At 42.6% G+C, this 17,003-nt stretch overlaps 1 protein-coding gene across 2 annotated transcripts; it reads right to left on the bottom strand.

Annotated features, from left to right (window-relative positions):
* Window positions 1-1,754: 1,754 nt before the first annotated feature.
* On the bottom strand, window positions 1,755-15,352 carry LOC137190688 (uncharacterized). 2 transcript variants are annotated; one of them, XM_067600216.1, is made up of 7 exons: window positions 14,722-15,352; window positions 11,239-11,610; window positions 8,480-8,767; window positions 6,396-6,489; window positions 4,360-4,426; window positions 4,018-4,163; window positions 1,755-2,832 (listed from the first exon to the last, which is right to left on the bottom strand). In XM_067600216.1, exons 1-7 carry the CDS (start codon window positions 14,771-14,773, stop codon window positions 2,775-2,777), a joined length of 1,077 nt encoding a protein of 358 aa, XP_067456317.1. In that variant the 5' UTR covers window positions 14,774-15,352; the 3' UTR covers window positions 1,755-2,774. The 2 variants fall into 2 exon arrangements, with proteins under 2 accessions (XP_067456317.1, XP_067456318.1); XM_067600217.1 differs by having other exon boundaries at window positions 4,369-4,426; window positions 14,722-15,346.
* Between the last annotated feature and the right edge of the window lie 1,651 nt (window positions 15,353-17,003).

Below are 17,003 nucleotides of genomic sequence, written 5' to 3'. Positions count from 1 at the left end.
ACAAGACAAATAAATCATCATGAAGCTGTTTGTTTTATTACTGCAGATTACAGTTCATTCACAACTCTGCAGCAACAACCTGCCTGCATCTCTTTAACTTGTGTATAAAGCTTTTCATATATCAGCGACTCAGATCTTCTTCTTCTACTCTGAAATATGAGACCTGAGTAACTTTGTTGGTGTCGTTGTTAATGTTTTATTATATTATGATCAAACTGTTTTATTTTCATTTTAGGTTTTTGGCCAAACTTTGTTTTGTAAAACTCTTTGGGTTGTTATTATTATTATTATTATTATCATTATTATTATTATTATTATTATTATTATTATTATTATTATTATTATTATTATTTGTTTTCATTGTTGTTCATTCATTGTCATTGTTTTCTCAGTGAATTGAACTTTCACGGTTTCCAAAACAACATATTCAATTTTTTATCAAAGACAAACCAGCAGATTCACGTTTGAGGACCACCACGTGATCCGTCGTTCCCGCCTCCTGGTTCCCGCTCATCGTTCCCGCCTCCTGGTTCCCGCCCATCGCTCCCGCCTCCTGGTTCCCGCCCATCGTTCCCGCCTCCTGGTTCCCGCCCATCGTTCCCGCCTCCTGGTTCCCGCTCATCGGCCCCGCCTCCTGGTTCCCGCCCATCGTTCCCGCCTCCTGGTTCCCGCCCATCGCTCCCGCCTCCTGGTTCCCGCCCATCGTTCCCGCCTCCTGGTTCCCGCCCATCGTTCCCGCCTCCTGGTTCCCGCTCATCGGCCCCGCCTCCCGGCCATTTATCCCTCAAAACCAGAACATGTTGAATTATTGATTGAGTTTGTTGTGTTCGAGGTGAAACTGATCAGATTATTATTTAAGTCATCGTCTTTCTATTTAAATAGTGTTTAAAGAGTTTTAAAGAGTGTTTTCCTCCCTCCTCCTCCTCTTCCTCCTCCTCCTCTTCCTCTTCCTCCCTCCTCCTCTTCCTCTTCCTATTCCTCCCTCCTCCCCCTCTTCCTCCTCCTGTTTTCACTAGAAATTCTCACTTCTGTTTTGTGTCTCAAGTGTTGAGTTGTGAAATTCTGCTGTGGTTTCTATCGTGTTTCAACAGTGAGTTTCACTCTGACACCAGGATGTTACGAGGAGGTTAAAGTAGATTCACATTAGAGAGTCAACTGGGTCTGAAAAACTTTCTTTTTATAACCTCATATTTGGAGTGACAGAGGTGTTCTTCTTCCTCTTCCTGTTTTTTGTGGTTGTGACACAGGAAGACTCAAATAACTGATCTCATATTTAAGAACACTGTGTTGCTTCTGTATGAAATAAATACATTTAAATACGTTGAATATATAACTTATGAGCACTTTACTGCTGGAGGTCAAATAAAACTGAATCTTCAGTGTTTTGTTTCTGACTTTCTGTTGATCTGATCTGAGTTCAGTCAGCTGACGTCAAACAATGACTGAGCTGAAAACAAAATGCTTCACTGACAAAAGTCAAAGGTCACAGACTGAACAGAACATGGTTAGAAGACTACGAGTCCCAGAAAGCACTGCGGTAAGAGACACTAGAGGTTGATCTTGGATGAATAGAATCAGCAACTTTTTGTTTTGAATATGATTCACTCTGATGTCACAGCTCTGGATGGAGGCGTTTCCATAGCAACAGATGCTAAGACTCATGGGTACTGTAGTATTTTAGAGGAGATTTATATGTGTGGCTCAGCAGCTTATTGCTTTTATGTTATGGATGGAACACAACAACTCACACAAACAACGGTTGCAATCAGTTTATTTATCCAGAGAATGATGTGAATGATGATTGTTGTGGTTCTAAACAAACAAAGAAACAAATTACAATGTCTTGTTCAAACAGACTTTCAATCATGTTAAATATTTAAATATTTGTACATTCGAGTATCATAAATATTTCAAATAATGATTAGCCGAACAAATGAGATCAAAGATTATCAATTAACTGAAGTTATTCATGGAAAACACCTACAGACGTTCAGTCCAGGTGAAGGTCCACGCCCCGACCAACGACCCGTACGGGTCCGGATCCAGGTTTTATCCGGGTCCGGGTCGGGTCAGGTCCGGGTCCAGGTCAGGTCCGGGTCCGGGTCCGGGTCCGGGTCGGGTCGGGTCGGGTCCAGGTCAGGTCCGGGTCTGGTCGGGTCAGGTCTGGGTCGGGTCGGGTCCGGGTCGGGTCCTGTTCTATTGTCGTGGTTCTGGGTCTGTTTAACATTATGTGCTGATGGTGATGGAGGTGCTGTGTGTGTTTGTGTTGTGCAACAGCAAACAAATTGCATCTTTGTCCTAAAGATGGCACGAAATGACCTGAGCGAGCTCCTGCTGCTGCTCTGGAGGTCAAAGGTCAGAGAGCAGAGGTCAGACTAGCAAAGTAGCAATGCTAACATTAGCAGCTGTGGCAACGAACAAGCAACAATTATTACGGTTCAAAAGCACAACCAGCCCAGGTTATCTTTATTATGTTTGTCATCTGTCACCATGACAACAAGCGGACTGAAATAACGAGTGGATCTGTCTCAGTCAGAGGAGAATAACAGAAAATCTGGATGTATTGTACCTTTCTTGGCAAGCAGGATGGATGACATGCGTCAGGCGAGAAGGTTTCTAACGTCACATTAGGTAAGACACAACGTTTTGTTTTGACAACTTGTAAATTAACTTTAACTTGTTAATTACAATCAGCTGTGAATCGGGTCTGTGTCTCCCAGCCGTGTTCAGGTCTGACGTTTCTTGGTTCTGCACGGGTCCAGGACCAGCTGACATCAGCGCCTGCTGGCGACTGCAGAGTAGATGACGGCGTCCACCTCCTCCTCCGCCGCTCTGAAACAGGAAGAACAGACAGGATGAGTCAGTCGTCTGAGAACAGAGACTCTCCGCCAAGAGACATGACATCATAACATCAGTCTGTCAGTTATACGTATACATACATATATATACGTATACATACATATATATATGTATGTATACGTATATAGTGAGTTTGACTGATGTCATGTAGCGGTCGTCATAGTAACTGTGAGGCAGAGCAGTGCTGCTTCAGATGATGTTTATATATGTGGACAGAGTTCCTCTTTAGAGGAGGAAGCTGGATGGCAGCTTTAACCCAACAGCGGACCGCTGTTCGTTTCCTGTTTCCAACCACAAGCATAGCTACAGTCGTCTCCTGACCTTTAACCCCGCGGTTATTACTGTAGCCATGACGACGAAGGCGGTCTAACTTTAAGGAAGTAGTAACTTTAACCCACCACATGTTTCTCTGACCTTAACAAAGTGATCATTTGAACCTAAACCATCATCTTTAACCCCAACCAGACCTGAACCACAGCGCCGCCACATCATCAATCATCATTATTGATTAACAGCCATGAGTTACAGACAGATGACGTCGTCCAGCTGATTACTGCTGATACAGACTCTGCGATGTCACATGATCAAACTCGTATCTGGAGTTTGATGAGGACGGCTGGTTGGAGAAAACATTCACACTAAAGTCAGTTTGGGTCGATTCGGCGCCGACGCAACACTGAGTTCATGCTGCTTTGATCCTGTTTTAGTACTTTATTAATTTTCCTGTTGGGTTATCGACCCGAACTAAAGCTCGTTATGATCTTTAAATTTACATGTCAGTTTGTAATTGATTGATAATAACTGGTGTATCTGTTGAACATTGTTTTGTATAATAAACAAACATCTGAAGCTTGTTGTGTGAGTCTGTATATTAGTGAGTTAGTGAGTTTTAGTGTGTAAGAAACACAATGAACAACATCAACACAACACAAATGAAAACAGGAACAATCGAACAGCACGACAGAAAAATCCACGTCACAAAAGACAGCAACTAACTATTGATTTCATGATCGATTATTGATCAATCGTTTCACGTGTAAAATGTCAGAAACAGTGAAATATAGTTTCAAGATTTAGCTCGTTGGACCAGAACACGTCAGTTCTGAATAAACACAATATATATAATAAATATATATCATAAATATATATCAGGCCTACCTGGCCTGGTTCTTGTGTTTGAACTGGACGGCGGCGTAGTTGACTTCCTCTGCTGCCGGTCTGACTTCCTGTCTGACTTCCTGTTGGCGTTCTGCTCTCTGCTGCTCAGCGGCCTCTGTGATGCTGCTGTAGGTGGCATCAGGATGCTGCAAACCGCACCGACACATTAAACAGATGAAGCCAGGACACAAACACCAGAGGCCTTCATCATCATCATCATCATCATCATCATCATCATCATCATCATCATCATCATCATCATGCATCATCATCATCATCATCATCTGATCTCAGGCTGCAACGTTTATTGTATATACATGTATATATATGTGTATAAGTCACCTGACTCACCTTCTGATCCAGTTCACCTCCCACAGCTGCCTGACCGTCATCTGCTGCTGACCGTCTCCTGCAAACACCACATGAACATTACAGTTCAGAATATATATTTATATATAATCATAATTAAAACTTCTATACCACCAAATCACATGACCTGTAATATCTGAAATTGTTTAACATAATAATAAGATGCTTTCACACAAATACGAGACACTTTCCTTGTTTGGGTTAATGTGATGCTTCTGCATTAAACTGCTGTTAGCTTAGAATAATTAAAACAGGTTTGATTATCACTATATTAACATGATGAAACCTCATCATTTTACCTTACATTTCCATTAATGATGATAAAAATGAAGATATATTTAGTGGGAAGAGGATAATTAATGGATGAATTAATGAATTGAGAGAAATGAAGGTATTTTGTTGGATTAAGAAGTTTGCGTTTTTAAATTTAAGGACAAATTAAAGGATTAATTAAAGGTTATAATCTATGTTTGGGATGTTCTCAGGAGTAAATGAAGGAGTAATTAGTGATATTTGAAGGGTGTCAGCTAACATTCACTAGCTAGAGCTTCTATCTTTAGTTAAATGTGTTTTTCTTCTAAACTCAAACAGACGATAGCAGATGCAGGAACAACCGGATCACTGACTTTGTCTTCAATTCAATAAAACATCTATTTCTTTGTTGTGCATCTGTGTTATAATGATAATGTCCCGACATAAAAAAAACAAAACTGAAGTTATTGTGTTTGGCCCTAAACACCTTAGAAACACATTATCTAATGATAAAGCTACTCTGGATGGCATTACCCTGGCCTCCAGCACCACCGTAAGGAATCTGGGAGTTATCTTTGATCAGGATATGTCCTTTAACTCCCACATAAATCAAATCTCAAGGACTGCCTTTTTTCACTTACGTAATATCACAAAAATCAGGCACATCCTGTCCCTAAAAGATGCAGAAAAACTAGTTCACGCATTTGTTACTTCTAGGCTGGATTATTGCAATTCCTTATTATCAGGCTGCTCTAACAAGTCTCTAAAGACTCTCCAGCTGGTCCAGAATGCAGCTGCACGTGTTCTGACTAAAACTAGAAAAAGAGACCACATTTCTCCCATTTTAGCTTCACTACATTGGCTTCCTGTAAAATCTAGAATAGAATTTAAAATCCTTCTCCTAACTTACAAAGCCCTTAATGGTCAGACACCATCATATCTTGAAGAGCTCATAATACCGTATTATCCCACTAGAACACTGCGCTCCCAGTATGCAGCTTACTGGTGGTTCCTACAGTCTTTAAAAGTAGAATGGGAGGCAGAGCCTTCAGCTATCAGGCTCCTCTCCTGTGGAACCATCTTCCAGATTGGGTCCGGGGTGCAGACACCCTCTCTATGTTTAAGAGTAGGCTTAAAACTTTCCTTTTTGATAAAGCTTATAGTTAGGGCCGACCAGGCTCGCCTTGGATCAGCCCTTAGTTATGCTGCTATAGGCCTAGACTACTGGGGGACTTCCCATGATGCACTGAGCTCCTCTCTCCTCCTCCTCCTCTCCATCTGTATGCATTCATGTAACATCAATGCATGTCAATAACTTTGCTTCTTCTCTGGTTTTCTTGTCTCACAGGAAACCTTTCGGCTGCAGATCGACTGCTGTCTGATGTGACGCTGCTGCTACTATTATTAATCATATTTCTATTATTATTATTATTATTATTGTTGTTATTATGTTTCTCTGTGTCTCCCTCCTTCTTTCTCTCTCAACCCAACCAGTCGAGGCAGACGGCGCCACCTAGAGTCGGGTTCTGCTGGAGGTTTCTTCCTGTTAAAGGAGAGTTTTTCCTGCTGCTGATGGAGGAATATAGAGCAGGTAGACCTGAAATAACTTCTGTTGTGATTTGGTGTTTTATAAATAAAACTGATGTGTGGTTATAGCACTGCTGTCAAACGGCTTTTAACAATTACTGAACATTCAGTCTTGTGTTGACCTCTGACTTCAGTATAATATATTAAATATTAATAAATATAATCAGTACCTTCTGATGATGAACAAAACCAGTATGAGAGTAAACAGAAGCAGCAGGACGCCGAACACCAGGCCGGCTATCAGAGGCAGGTCACTTCCTGCTCCTGTAAAACATCAGAAACAGCAGCTGCTTCCATCACACAGACTGAATCTGAGTTAATAACCAATAATATCAGTTGAGCCAAAACACACAACAACATATTTCATATGTGTGGAGTCAGTTTTAGTTTTATGTGTCCAGGTTTGGAGATTTCTGTCTGTCAGTGAAGTTTAGTTCACAGAGTCGCTGTGACTCTGGATAAAATACAGTCAAAGCAACAACATTATCTATTCAATCTGGAAAAATCCAACCACATAAAAACCAGCACAGCTAACCCAGCAAACATCGGTCAGACAGCAAAAACCACAAAGAGCACATCACACTGAAATCATGAAAATGAAGTCAAATAGCTGTCAGTATTGACTCATCATGTTTCTATAAAGAGAAAATTGTGTTTTGTATCATTTATTATCTGGATTATTATGTTGTTAAAACATAACAGACATCAGTTTGACAGAAAGCAGCATATTAAAATGTCAATCTGAACTTATGTGATGTATAAAGCTGCAGAATGAACAATGTATACAGAAACCTGAGAAGCTAAAAAGGTCCGTTGATGATGTAACAACAAATATCAACATTGTTTGAAAGGACGTCCAGCTGACGTCTGCACAACTTTTATTTTTGAACCATTACAGGATGTCTTGTTCAAACAATCACATGACATTTCAGTGTTTGCTGGGAGCCGTCAGCACCAGTCAGTACCCGTCAGCACCAGTCAGTACCCGTCAGCACCCGTCAGTACCCGTCAGTACCCGTCAGCACCCGTCAGTACCCGTCAGCACCCATCAGCACCCGTCAGCACCCGTCAGTACCCGTCAGTACATGTCAGTACTCGTCAGTACCAGTCAGTGCCTGTCAGTACCCGTCAGTACCCGTCAGTACATGTCAGTACTCGTCAGTACCAGTCAGTGCCTGTCAGTACCCGTCAGTACCCGTCAGTACCCGTCAGTACATGTCAGTACTCTTCAGTACCAGTCAGTACCCGTCAGTACCCGTCAGTACCCGTCAGTACATGTCAGTACTCGTCAGTACCAGTCAGTGCCTGTCAGTACCCGTCAGTACCCGTCAGTACCCGTCAGTACATGTCAGTACTCGTCAGTACCAGTCAGTACCCGTCAGTACCTGTCAGTACCCGTCAGTACATGTCAGTACTCGTCAGTACCAGTCAGTACCCGTCAGTACCCGTCAGTACCCGTCAGTACCCGTCAGTACATGTCAGTACTCGTCAGTACCAGTCAGTACCCGTCAGTACCAGTCAGTACCCGTCAGTACCCATCAGTACCCGTCAGTACATGTCAGTACTCGTCAGTACCAGTCAGTACCCGTCAGTACCCGTCGGTACCTGTCAGTACCCGTCAGTACTCGTCAGTACTCGTCAGTACCAGTTAGTGCCTGTCGGTACCCGTCAGTACCCGTCAGTACATGTCAGTACCCGTCAGTACCCGTCAGTACCCGTCAGTACATGTCAGTACCCGTCAGTACCAGTCAGTACCCGTCAGTACATGTCAGTACTCGTCAGTACCAGTCAGTACCAGTCAGTACATGTCAGTACTCTTCAGTACCAGTCAGTACCCGTCAGTACCAGTCAGTACCCGTCAGTACCCGTCAGTACATGTCAGTACTCGTCAGTACCAGTCAGTACCAGTCAGCACTCGTCAGTACCCGTCAGTACCCGTCAGTACCCGTCAGTACATGTCAGTACCCGTCAGTACCCATCAGTACATGTCAGTACTCGTCAGTACCAGTCAGTACCCGTCAGTACCCATCAGTACATGTCAGTACTCGTCAGTACCAGTCAGTACCAGTCAGTACCCATCAGTACATGTCAGTACTCGTCAGTACCAGTCAGTACCCGTCAGTACCCGTCAGTATATGTCAGTACCCGTCAGTACCTGTCAGTACCTGTCGGTCAGCACTTGTCTGTTTAAAGTGTTTACAGACGCAGTTTGTTGAGTTTCTGACAGCTCAAAGATAAAACTGATCTAACAAACCTTCATCTTTCTCCTTCTCCTCTGCCTCCTCCACACGCACGGCGTACGGCTGGGAGATTGTCTTGTTATTGATTTTCAGACCACAGGTGTAGTTCCCAGAATCCTTTGCAGTCAGCGGGCCGAGCTGGAGGGTGGGGCCAGACTGTGGGAGGGGGCTGCCATCTTTGAACCAGGTGAACTCCAGCTGGTGGAAGGTGCAGAATGTTGTTGTGCAGCTCAGTGTGACGTTTTGATTCTGGCTCAGCTCTCCGGCATCACTGGAGCTCTTTATTCTCATTTTAGTTGCTCCTAAAGTAAAAAAGTATTTTAGTTTGTCTCTGTGACCACAGATGATTATTACTGGAGGCAGCAGCAGTCAACATGATGTTATTATCAGTACATGCAGCAGACATGTTAGAAGTTTAACGACAGTGACAGTAATGTACAAGAATCAAACTACACAGGTTTGCTTCAGTATTCAGGATCATGTAAGAACATTTCTTCTCCTGAAGCTCTTCATACATCTCTGGTTTCAGCCTGATGAACATCTGAGCTGAACGTTCCTGACATTTCATCCTAAAATCTGCACATAAAGCAACATGAGGTCTGCAGTAGGGGATGTTACACAACATGAGACTGGACAGACCAGCAGAAACAGCCTGAGGCACAAACATCTGGATGCATGATGATGAACAGAAGTTTGTTTTACTTTTATATCTTATTTGATCAAATTTAAACTGTAAATTCATTCAGATTAAAACTTTATGATTTCCGGTCAGATGAGATGTTTTTCTGTCTCTTCATGACTCGTACGGCAGCTCTGAACCAGTAAAAACAGGAATGTCACAAATTCTGTTAAATCACTCGTAACACATATTCTGCATATTTCCAGCTCTATATTCATATTCTGGGGCTCTACTGGAATATCTTTACTGATTTCCAGTTAAAAACTCCTTATTTATCTTCTACTGGTCCTTTATGCAGCCCCTCAGTTCAGCCTCTGTCTGAAACAGGCCGTTTTAGCTCCTGTCTCTTTAAGGCCCCGCCTCCTGATGAGCCCACTCTGTTCTGATTGGTCAGCTTTCAGGAAGCTTCCTCCGGCTCCGGAGGCTACATAAACAAACTATAGTAGCAGGATTTCACTTCTTTTTCTCCTTCTTTACTCCAAATGTCAACTTCTCAAATCCATCCGTACATGTTGGAGCTGAACAACACATGGAAACGCCTTAGCAACCGCCTTAGCAACCGCCTTAGCAACCACCTTAGCAACCAAGGCTACAGAACAGATGGCTGTTTATGAGCATGTGTGACGAGCCGACGTCAGCTCGTCAGCAAGATAGAAAAACCGTCTCTAATGAAATGTTCAGAGCAGGTTGAAGCCCTGAGTTTTGACTTGCAAGCAGCGTTTCTACAGACGTTCACCAGTTTTGGAACTTTGACCTTGTTTAACATCCGACATCAGAACAGGAAATAAATGACAGAATAACACTAAAAGCTGAATGTGAAGCCTTCAAGAACAAATCTGTTTGCAGTGATTCTTGCCTGAGATTCACTGTCAGAAACTCAAACTGAGCTGCTTTCATGTTGTAAATTAACTAGAGCTGCAACAATTAGCTGATTAATCAACTGACAGAAAATTAATCAGCAACTATTTTGATAATTGATTAATTGTTTCATTTTTCAAACATTCTTTGGTTCCACCTTCTTAGATGTGAAGATTGCTGTTTTTCTTTGAATAACATTTCATTGACCAAACGATTCATCAATTAATTAAGAAAATAATCGTTAGTTGCAGCTTGAAGACTAAGTAGTCAAAATGTTTTTATGCTCATTAGAATTATTTTTTATTATTTACTAGAACAACATAAACATCCTGTTCACCATTGCACAAACAGAAACAAAAACAAACAAACAAGGAAAACATAGAAAACAAACAAGCAGAGAAACTTTAATAATAATAACCCATCTCTGGACCAGCACCTCTATAATCCGTCTCTGGACCAGCACCTCTATAACCCGTCTCTAGACCAGCACCTCTATAACCCGTCTCTGGACCAGCACCTCTATAACCCGTCTCTGGACCAGCACCTCTATAATCCGTCTCTGGACCAGCACCTCTATAATCCGTCTCTGGACCAGCACCTCTATAATCCGTCTCTGGACCAGCACCTCTATAACCCGTCTCTGGACCAGCACCTCTATAATCCGTCTCTGGACCAGCACCTCTATAACCTGTCTCTGGACCAGCACCTCTATAATCCGTCTCTGGACCAGCACCTCTATAATCCGTCTCTGGACCAGCACCTCTATAACCCGTCTCTGGACCAGCACCTCTATAATCCGTCTCTGGACCAGCACCTCTATAACCCGTCTCTGGACCAGCACCTCTATAATCCGTCTCTGGACCAGCACCTCTATAATCCAACCAGCTGCTTCTCACTGGTTCTCCTTTTGATTTCAGACAGAGTGAACTTCCAGTCATGAATTGTTGGAGGTTTAATTTCCAAAACTTTAACTTTTTGCACATTAAAGAAGAGAAAATGATCATCCAGCCCAACAGATGCTTTATCTGCTCTAAACTACAGTCATGGATACAAAGTGAAGGAGATAAAGACATACGACACTAATATTTCTCCATATCAAGCCGTAACTTTTGAACCTTCTAACAGTCCCAGAAAGCACAGAGCAGGAAACTGTCCTGGTTTTAGGACTACAAACTCTAAATCTGATTCATCTTAATAAGTAATACTTGTGTTATTATTAGCATGAGAAGCTCTTACCAGCGACTGTGACTATCACTCCTGACACGTCAGTATAATGTCCTGCAGGGTTGTCAGCTTCCATTCTGAAGCGGAAGATTGCGTTGTCATTCATCTGAATGTCTTTGATCTGTAAAGTGCAGTTTCCCTTCTTGTCTCCCAGGTATTGGTAACGAGGGTCGGGCATCGTTGAGTTGCTGTCATACACAGACGGGGTGGTTCCTTGACAGATTTCATGGTTCACACACCAGAGGACTCTGACGATCCGCAGTGGAACTTCTTTCCCATTCTGATTGAAGGACTTCAGTGGTGTGAAGGTGCAGGGGAGGGTAACAGTCGACCCTTTCTCAGCACAAACAGGAGGTGGATACTTTACAAGTTCACCAGCAACACCTGCAGAAAAACACACGAGGAGACATTTTTATAAAACATTAATAACAAAATGCTCCGTATTGATTATTGATTATTTCTTGTTCTCCTTGTTCACTGAACATGCAGTCAGAATCATTTATGGCACATTAGAACATCTGGAAATAACTGGATCATTGATTAGACATAAATGAAGTGAACAGCGTCCAGGCAGGACCAGATGAACTTCCTGTTTGGCCCCGACTGACCCCCAGAGTACATGGTACCACTCGAGAATCAATTATTCAATCGACAGGAAATTAATTGTCCCGGTTTCCATGATGGGAAACTCAACATCTTTGTGACTGTTGCTCAGACAAAACAAGTCATCTGAACATGTTCACTGGGGCTTCAGGAAATAATCTCACACTGCACCTTCCTGCTGAACCAACTGTCTCCTGGAAATCACCGTCACACACGACTGAACTGTTTCCCAGTTCACTGTGTTATCAATCATAATCTCTGCCTGGACGACGTGCACAGTACCGTTTCTATGTGTCTCTGCAGTGGGAGGGAGGAGGTCTGGGTGGATGCAGGACTCTGACAGCAAAGACCCGGGTTCACATCCTGAGTCCTGATTGTTCTGGTTTGGTTCAGGTTACTGAAAGATGCTTCTGTGGCTTAAATGTTCATAAACATGTTGAGCTTCAAGTCACTGCAGACTTTTTACTGTGTTAAACAGAGACCAGGATCTTTCTCTGACCTTAAAGTTGCAGTTCATGACATTCAGCCACTAGATGTCGCACTACAGCACCAACATCTCAGACCAGAACAAACGTCTGTGTTGTTTAAAAGAAAGCCGACAACTCATGAAACTCCGACCGAACCGTCAGACTAGGAGGAGCTGATCAGATATGAATCAATGTGAAGTTACTGTGTTCAATATTTCTTCCTCAAACGCTTCAGTAACATATTTTACTGAACTGTTTGGCTGTAATTTGACAAAGTTTGTGACGCGGCCGCCATCTTGGAAAAGGGCGTGGAGGACACGGAGGGACTCACATGCACTAACACCCACACCCACACACACACACACACACACACACACACACACACACACACACACACACACACACACACACACAGTGGGAGTGTGACTTCATTCTCTGCTCAGCTCGCTGTTACTCCACTGTATCTTTACAGAGCTGATAGTTGTTTGCTGGCGTCTCGGGAGGCTGGGTGTCATTTATTGGATGTTTTACAACATTTTCTCATCATGTTGAGAGAAAACATGATTCAGCAGCGTTACGTTTAAGACAGAAAACATATTTGCTGTTGTTGTTTAGTCGTTGTTTAGTGAACGTAACTTCCGGGAGACCGAGTCGGTCGAGCAGGTTGACGGTTTCGAACATGTTGGAATCAAACTGACCACTGACATCAGAGTCCTCTCTGTTTCCCTCCACCTTCTGCTGCTGCTCCACAAAAGCATCATGTCTCTGGCCACAACTTATCCCAACCTCTAACCTCTCACATCTCAGGCAGAGCCGTCACTCACGGACCTGAACGCCCCCCCAATCCACGTTTCACTCTACTCCGCTGGCAGATACAGGACACTTAGATGGAAAAAGCACGTTCAGCAGGAGTTTTGATCTCCTGACTAGATCCTTCCCAGTGTTGAATCAACCGTCAGATGAACGTTGTTTTGGATAAAAGCTGCTGCTAAATGAAACTAACATTGTAACTAATCATCAGCTGTGTGTCTCTGTATGTACACGATGTATGTAATCAATGACGTATGTACACGTGATGTATGTAATCAATGACGTATGTACACGTGATGTATGTAATCAATGACGTATGTACACGTGATGTATGTAATCAATGACGTATGTACACGTGATGTATGTAATCAATGACGTATGTACACGTGTTTTAGTTCTGGAAACATGTTCAACACACTGTGGAAACAAATGATCACTGGGGACAATAAATATCTATCTATCTGTCTTTATTCATTGAACAATCAATGGATTATTGCAGAAATGAATAATAATACGATCTGTCCCTCAGTTTGATAAAACACAACAGAAACAGACTTTCACCAAAACCTCCAGAACAGCTGAGACAGAAAAACTCTAAATGTGGTCGTGATGGTGAGTAAAATGTGCCGTGAGCTTCGTCCAATGAAACCACCAAATTACACAGAATAACAGTTTATTTTTACAGTTTATTTTTATCTCCCACAGTGTGACTGCACACTTACTACATCAACTTCCTCCAACACATTAATACACAGTGTAAAGATTCATTATTTAATAGGAATAAATATAATATGACAAAGAAGAAGCAGTCAGGTATATTATTATATAATAAAGATTCAGTAAATATCAATGAATCACCAAACATTAACACACTTATTATGTCCTCAAAGTGTTTCCATTATTATTATTATTAGTCAATCAGATCACTTTGATCTGCTGTCAATATTTCATTTTATGATTTATCTGTTTTAATTTGCTGTGAAACACTGACGTGATGTGGGTTTTGAGAAGTGCTCTATAAATAAATATTATTATTATTATAAATAAATATTATTATTATTATAAAGATTATTATTATCGTAAATAATAATAATGTATTTTTATGATTATTATCATAAATGAATGAATGCATAAGCTGCGTTTTAATCTGCTATCTGAGGGTGAAGCTCATTTTAATAACTTCATGTACTGTTGAGTAGTTTAATGTATTAAATGTTTGTACTTCTGAGTTTTGTGTGTAAAGTTCATCGCTGTCATATATTTGAAATGTTTTCTGAGCCCCTCCTGAAGTGTAAACGAATGTTTTATAACAGTTTTCCTGTCAGTGACTTGAACACGTGTATTACAATAATAATTACGCTTTAATTTTAAAATAAACTTCAGCTTCCTTCATCTGGTAAAGAAAATGTTTTTACAACATGATGTAAAGTTTGATGATGATGATGCAATAGAACCAACATTTGTTATAAAGTATCTATTAACTCCTCCTAGAGTGATTATTAATGATCAATAATTGAAGTAAAGTTTGAGTATTTTTGAAGACTAAAATCCTTCCCAGATAAAAAGACATTAATTATAAGAACATGAGCAGAAACATGAAGCGGTTCAGTCTCACCTGCCAGCAGGAACATGAAGCTCCAGACAGTCTTTTTGTCCCAAACCGCCATCGTCGTTTTGAGCGTCTGAAAGTTTGGACTTGTTAGAAAACTGAGCTGAGATGTGAAAAGCCTTCTGACAGATTGTGAAATGATGCAGGAAACATGATGTGCTCACTTTCTAACTTCCTTTTTTCTTTCTTTTTTTTCCGAAAACTCTTCTCATCAACTCGATTTATGAAGTCTAGCCTCGCTATCTTTACTGCAACTTCCCTAAAAACAGATGATCATCTTATCAACGCTTCATATTCTGAGAAACTGAACATCATCTGAGATAAAAATAATTTCCTGTGAGTGTATCCGTTATGCCCTGCCTGGACTTTTGCTGTTATTTTTCTGTGTATTTTGTTCTCTTGAGTTTCAGTGTTGCATTTATGTTGCCTGGTTTTGTTTTTTTCTGTTTTTTCCCTGCATCAGCCTGCTTAGCTCAGCCCTGCTCCTACTGTCCTCCCCAGTTTATCTGCTCCCAGTCTGCCAGTGTGTTATATCACCTGTTGTCTGTTTACTTAAGTTCCTGTTTTATTTTGAAATATTTTCTCCTTGTGTCTGGTCACCTTTACTTCCTGTGTTTGATTACCTCGTGTTGCACCTGTGTCTCGTTTGCAATCACACCCTAGTTTACTATATATACCCCAGTATACTATATATACCAGGGTTATAACTGACTATAAGTCCAGTTCTCAGTTCGGTCTTTGTCAAGTCGTCTGCTTTCATACTGCGTTAGTCCTGCGTTAGTCCTGCGTTAGTCCTGCGTTTGTTCTGCGTTAGTCCTGCGTTAGTCCTGCGTTAGTCCTGCGTTTGTTCTGCGTTAGTCCTGCGTTAGTCCTGCGTTAGTCCTGCGTTTGTTCTGCGTTAGTCCTGCGTTAGTCCTGCGTTAGTCCTGCGTTAGTCCTGCGTTTGTTCTGCGTTAGTCCTGCGTTAGTCCTGCGTTAGTCCTGCGTTAGTCCTGCGTTTGTTCTGCGTTAGTCCTGCGTTTGTTCTGCGTTAGTCCTGCGTTAGTCCTGCGTTAGTCCTGCGTTAGTCCTGCGTTTGTCCTGCGTTAGTCCTGCGTTAGTCCTGCGTTAGTTCTGCGTTTGTTTTGCGTTTGTTCTGCGTTAGTCTTGCGTTAGTCTTGCGTTAGTCCTGCGTTAGTCCTGCGTTAGTCCTGCGTTAGTCCTGCGTTTGTTTTGCGTTTGTTCTGCGTTAGTCCTGCGTTAGTCCTGCGTTAGTCTTGCGTTAGTCCTGCGTTAGTCCTGCGTTTGTCCTGCGTTTGTCCTGCGTTTGTCCTGCGTTAGTTCTGCGTTTGTTTTGCGTTTGTTCTGCGTTAGTCTTGCGTTAGTCCTGCGTTAGTCCTGCGTTTGTCCTGCGTTAGTCTTGCGTTAGTCCTGCGTTAGTCCTGCGTTTGTCCTGCGTTAGTCCTGCGTTAGTCCTGCGTTTCTCCTGCGTTAGTCCTGCGTTAGTCTTGCGTTAGTCTTGCGTTAGTCCTGCGTTTCTCCTGCGTTAGTCCTGCGTTAGTCTTGCGTTAGTCCTGCGTTAGTCTTGCGTTAGTCCTGCGTTAGTCCTGCGTTTGTCCTGCGTTAGTCCTGCGTTTGTCCTGCGTTAGTTCTGCGTTTGTTTTGCGTTTGTTCTGCGTTAGTCTTGCGTTAGTCTTGCGTTAGTCCTGCGTTAGTCCTGCGTTAGTCCTGCGTTTGTTCTGCGTTAGTTCTGCGTTAGTTCTGCGTTAGTCCTGCGTTAGTCCTGCGTTTGTTCTGCGTTAGTCCTGCGTTAGTCCTGCGTTTGTTCTGCGTTAGTCTTGCGTTAGTCCTGCGTTAGTCCTGCGTTAGTCCTGCGTTTGTTCTGCGTTAGTCCTGCGTTAGTCCTGCGTTAGTCCTGCGTTTGTTCTGCGTTAGTTCTGCGTTAGTCCTGCGTTTGTCCTGCGTTAGTTCTGCGTTAGTCCTGCGTTAGTCCTGCGTTAGTCCTGCGTTTGTTCTGCGTTAGTCCTGCGTTAGTCCTGCGTTTGTCCTGCGTTAGTTCTGCGTTTGTCCTGCGTTTGTCCTGCGTTAGTTCTGCGTTAGTCCTGCGTTAGTCCTGCGTTTGTTCTGCGTTTGTTCTGCGTTAGTTCTGCGTTAGTCCTGCGTTAGTCCTGCGTTAGTCCTGCGTTTGTTCTGCGTTAGTCCTGCGTTAGTCCTGCGTTAGTTCTGCGTTAGTCCTGCGTTAGTCCTGCGTTAGTTCTGCGTTAGTCCTGCGTTAGTCCTGCGTTAGTCCTGCGTTAGTCCTGCGTTAG

Source organism: Thunnus thynnus, chromosome 10 (assembly GCF_963924715.1).
Source record: "Thunnus thynnus chromosome 10, fThuThy2.1, whole genome shotgun sequence".
NCBI classification, from domain to species: Eukaryota; Metazoa; Chordata; class Actinopteri; order Scombriformes; family Scombridae; genus Thunnus; species Thunnus thynnus.
Note: the sequence above shows the minus strand (reverse complement) of the source record. Positions and strands in the feature narration are given on the sequence as shown.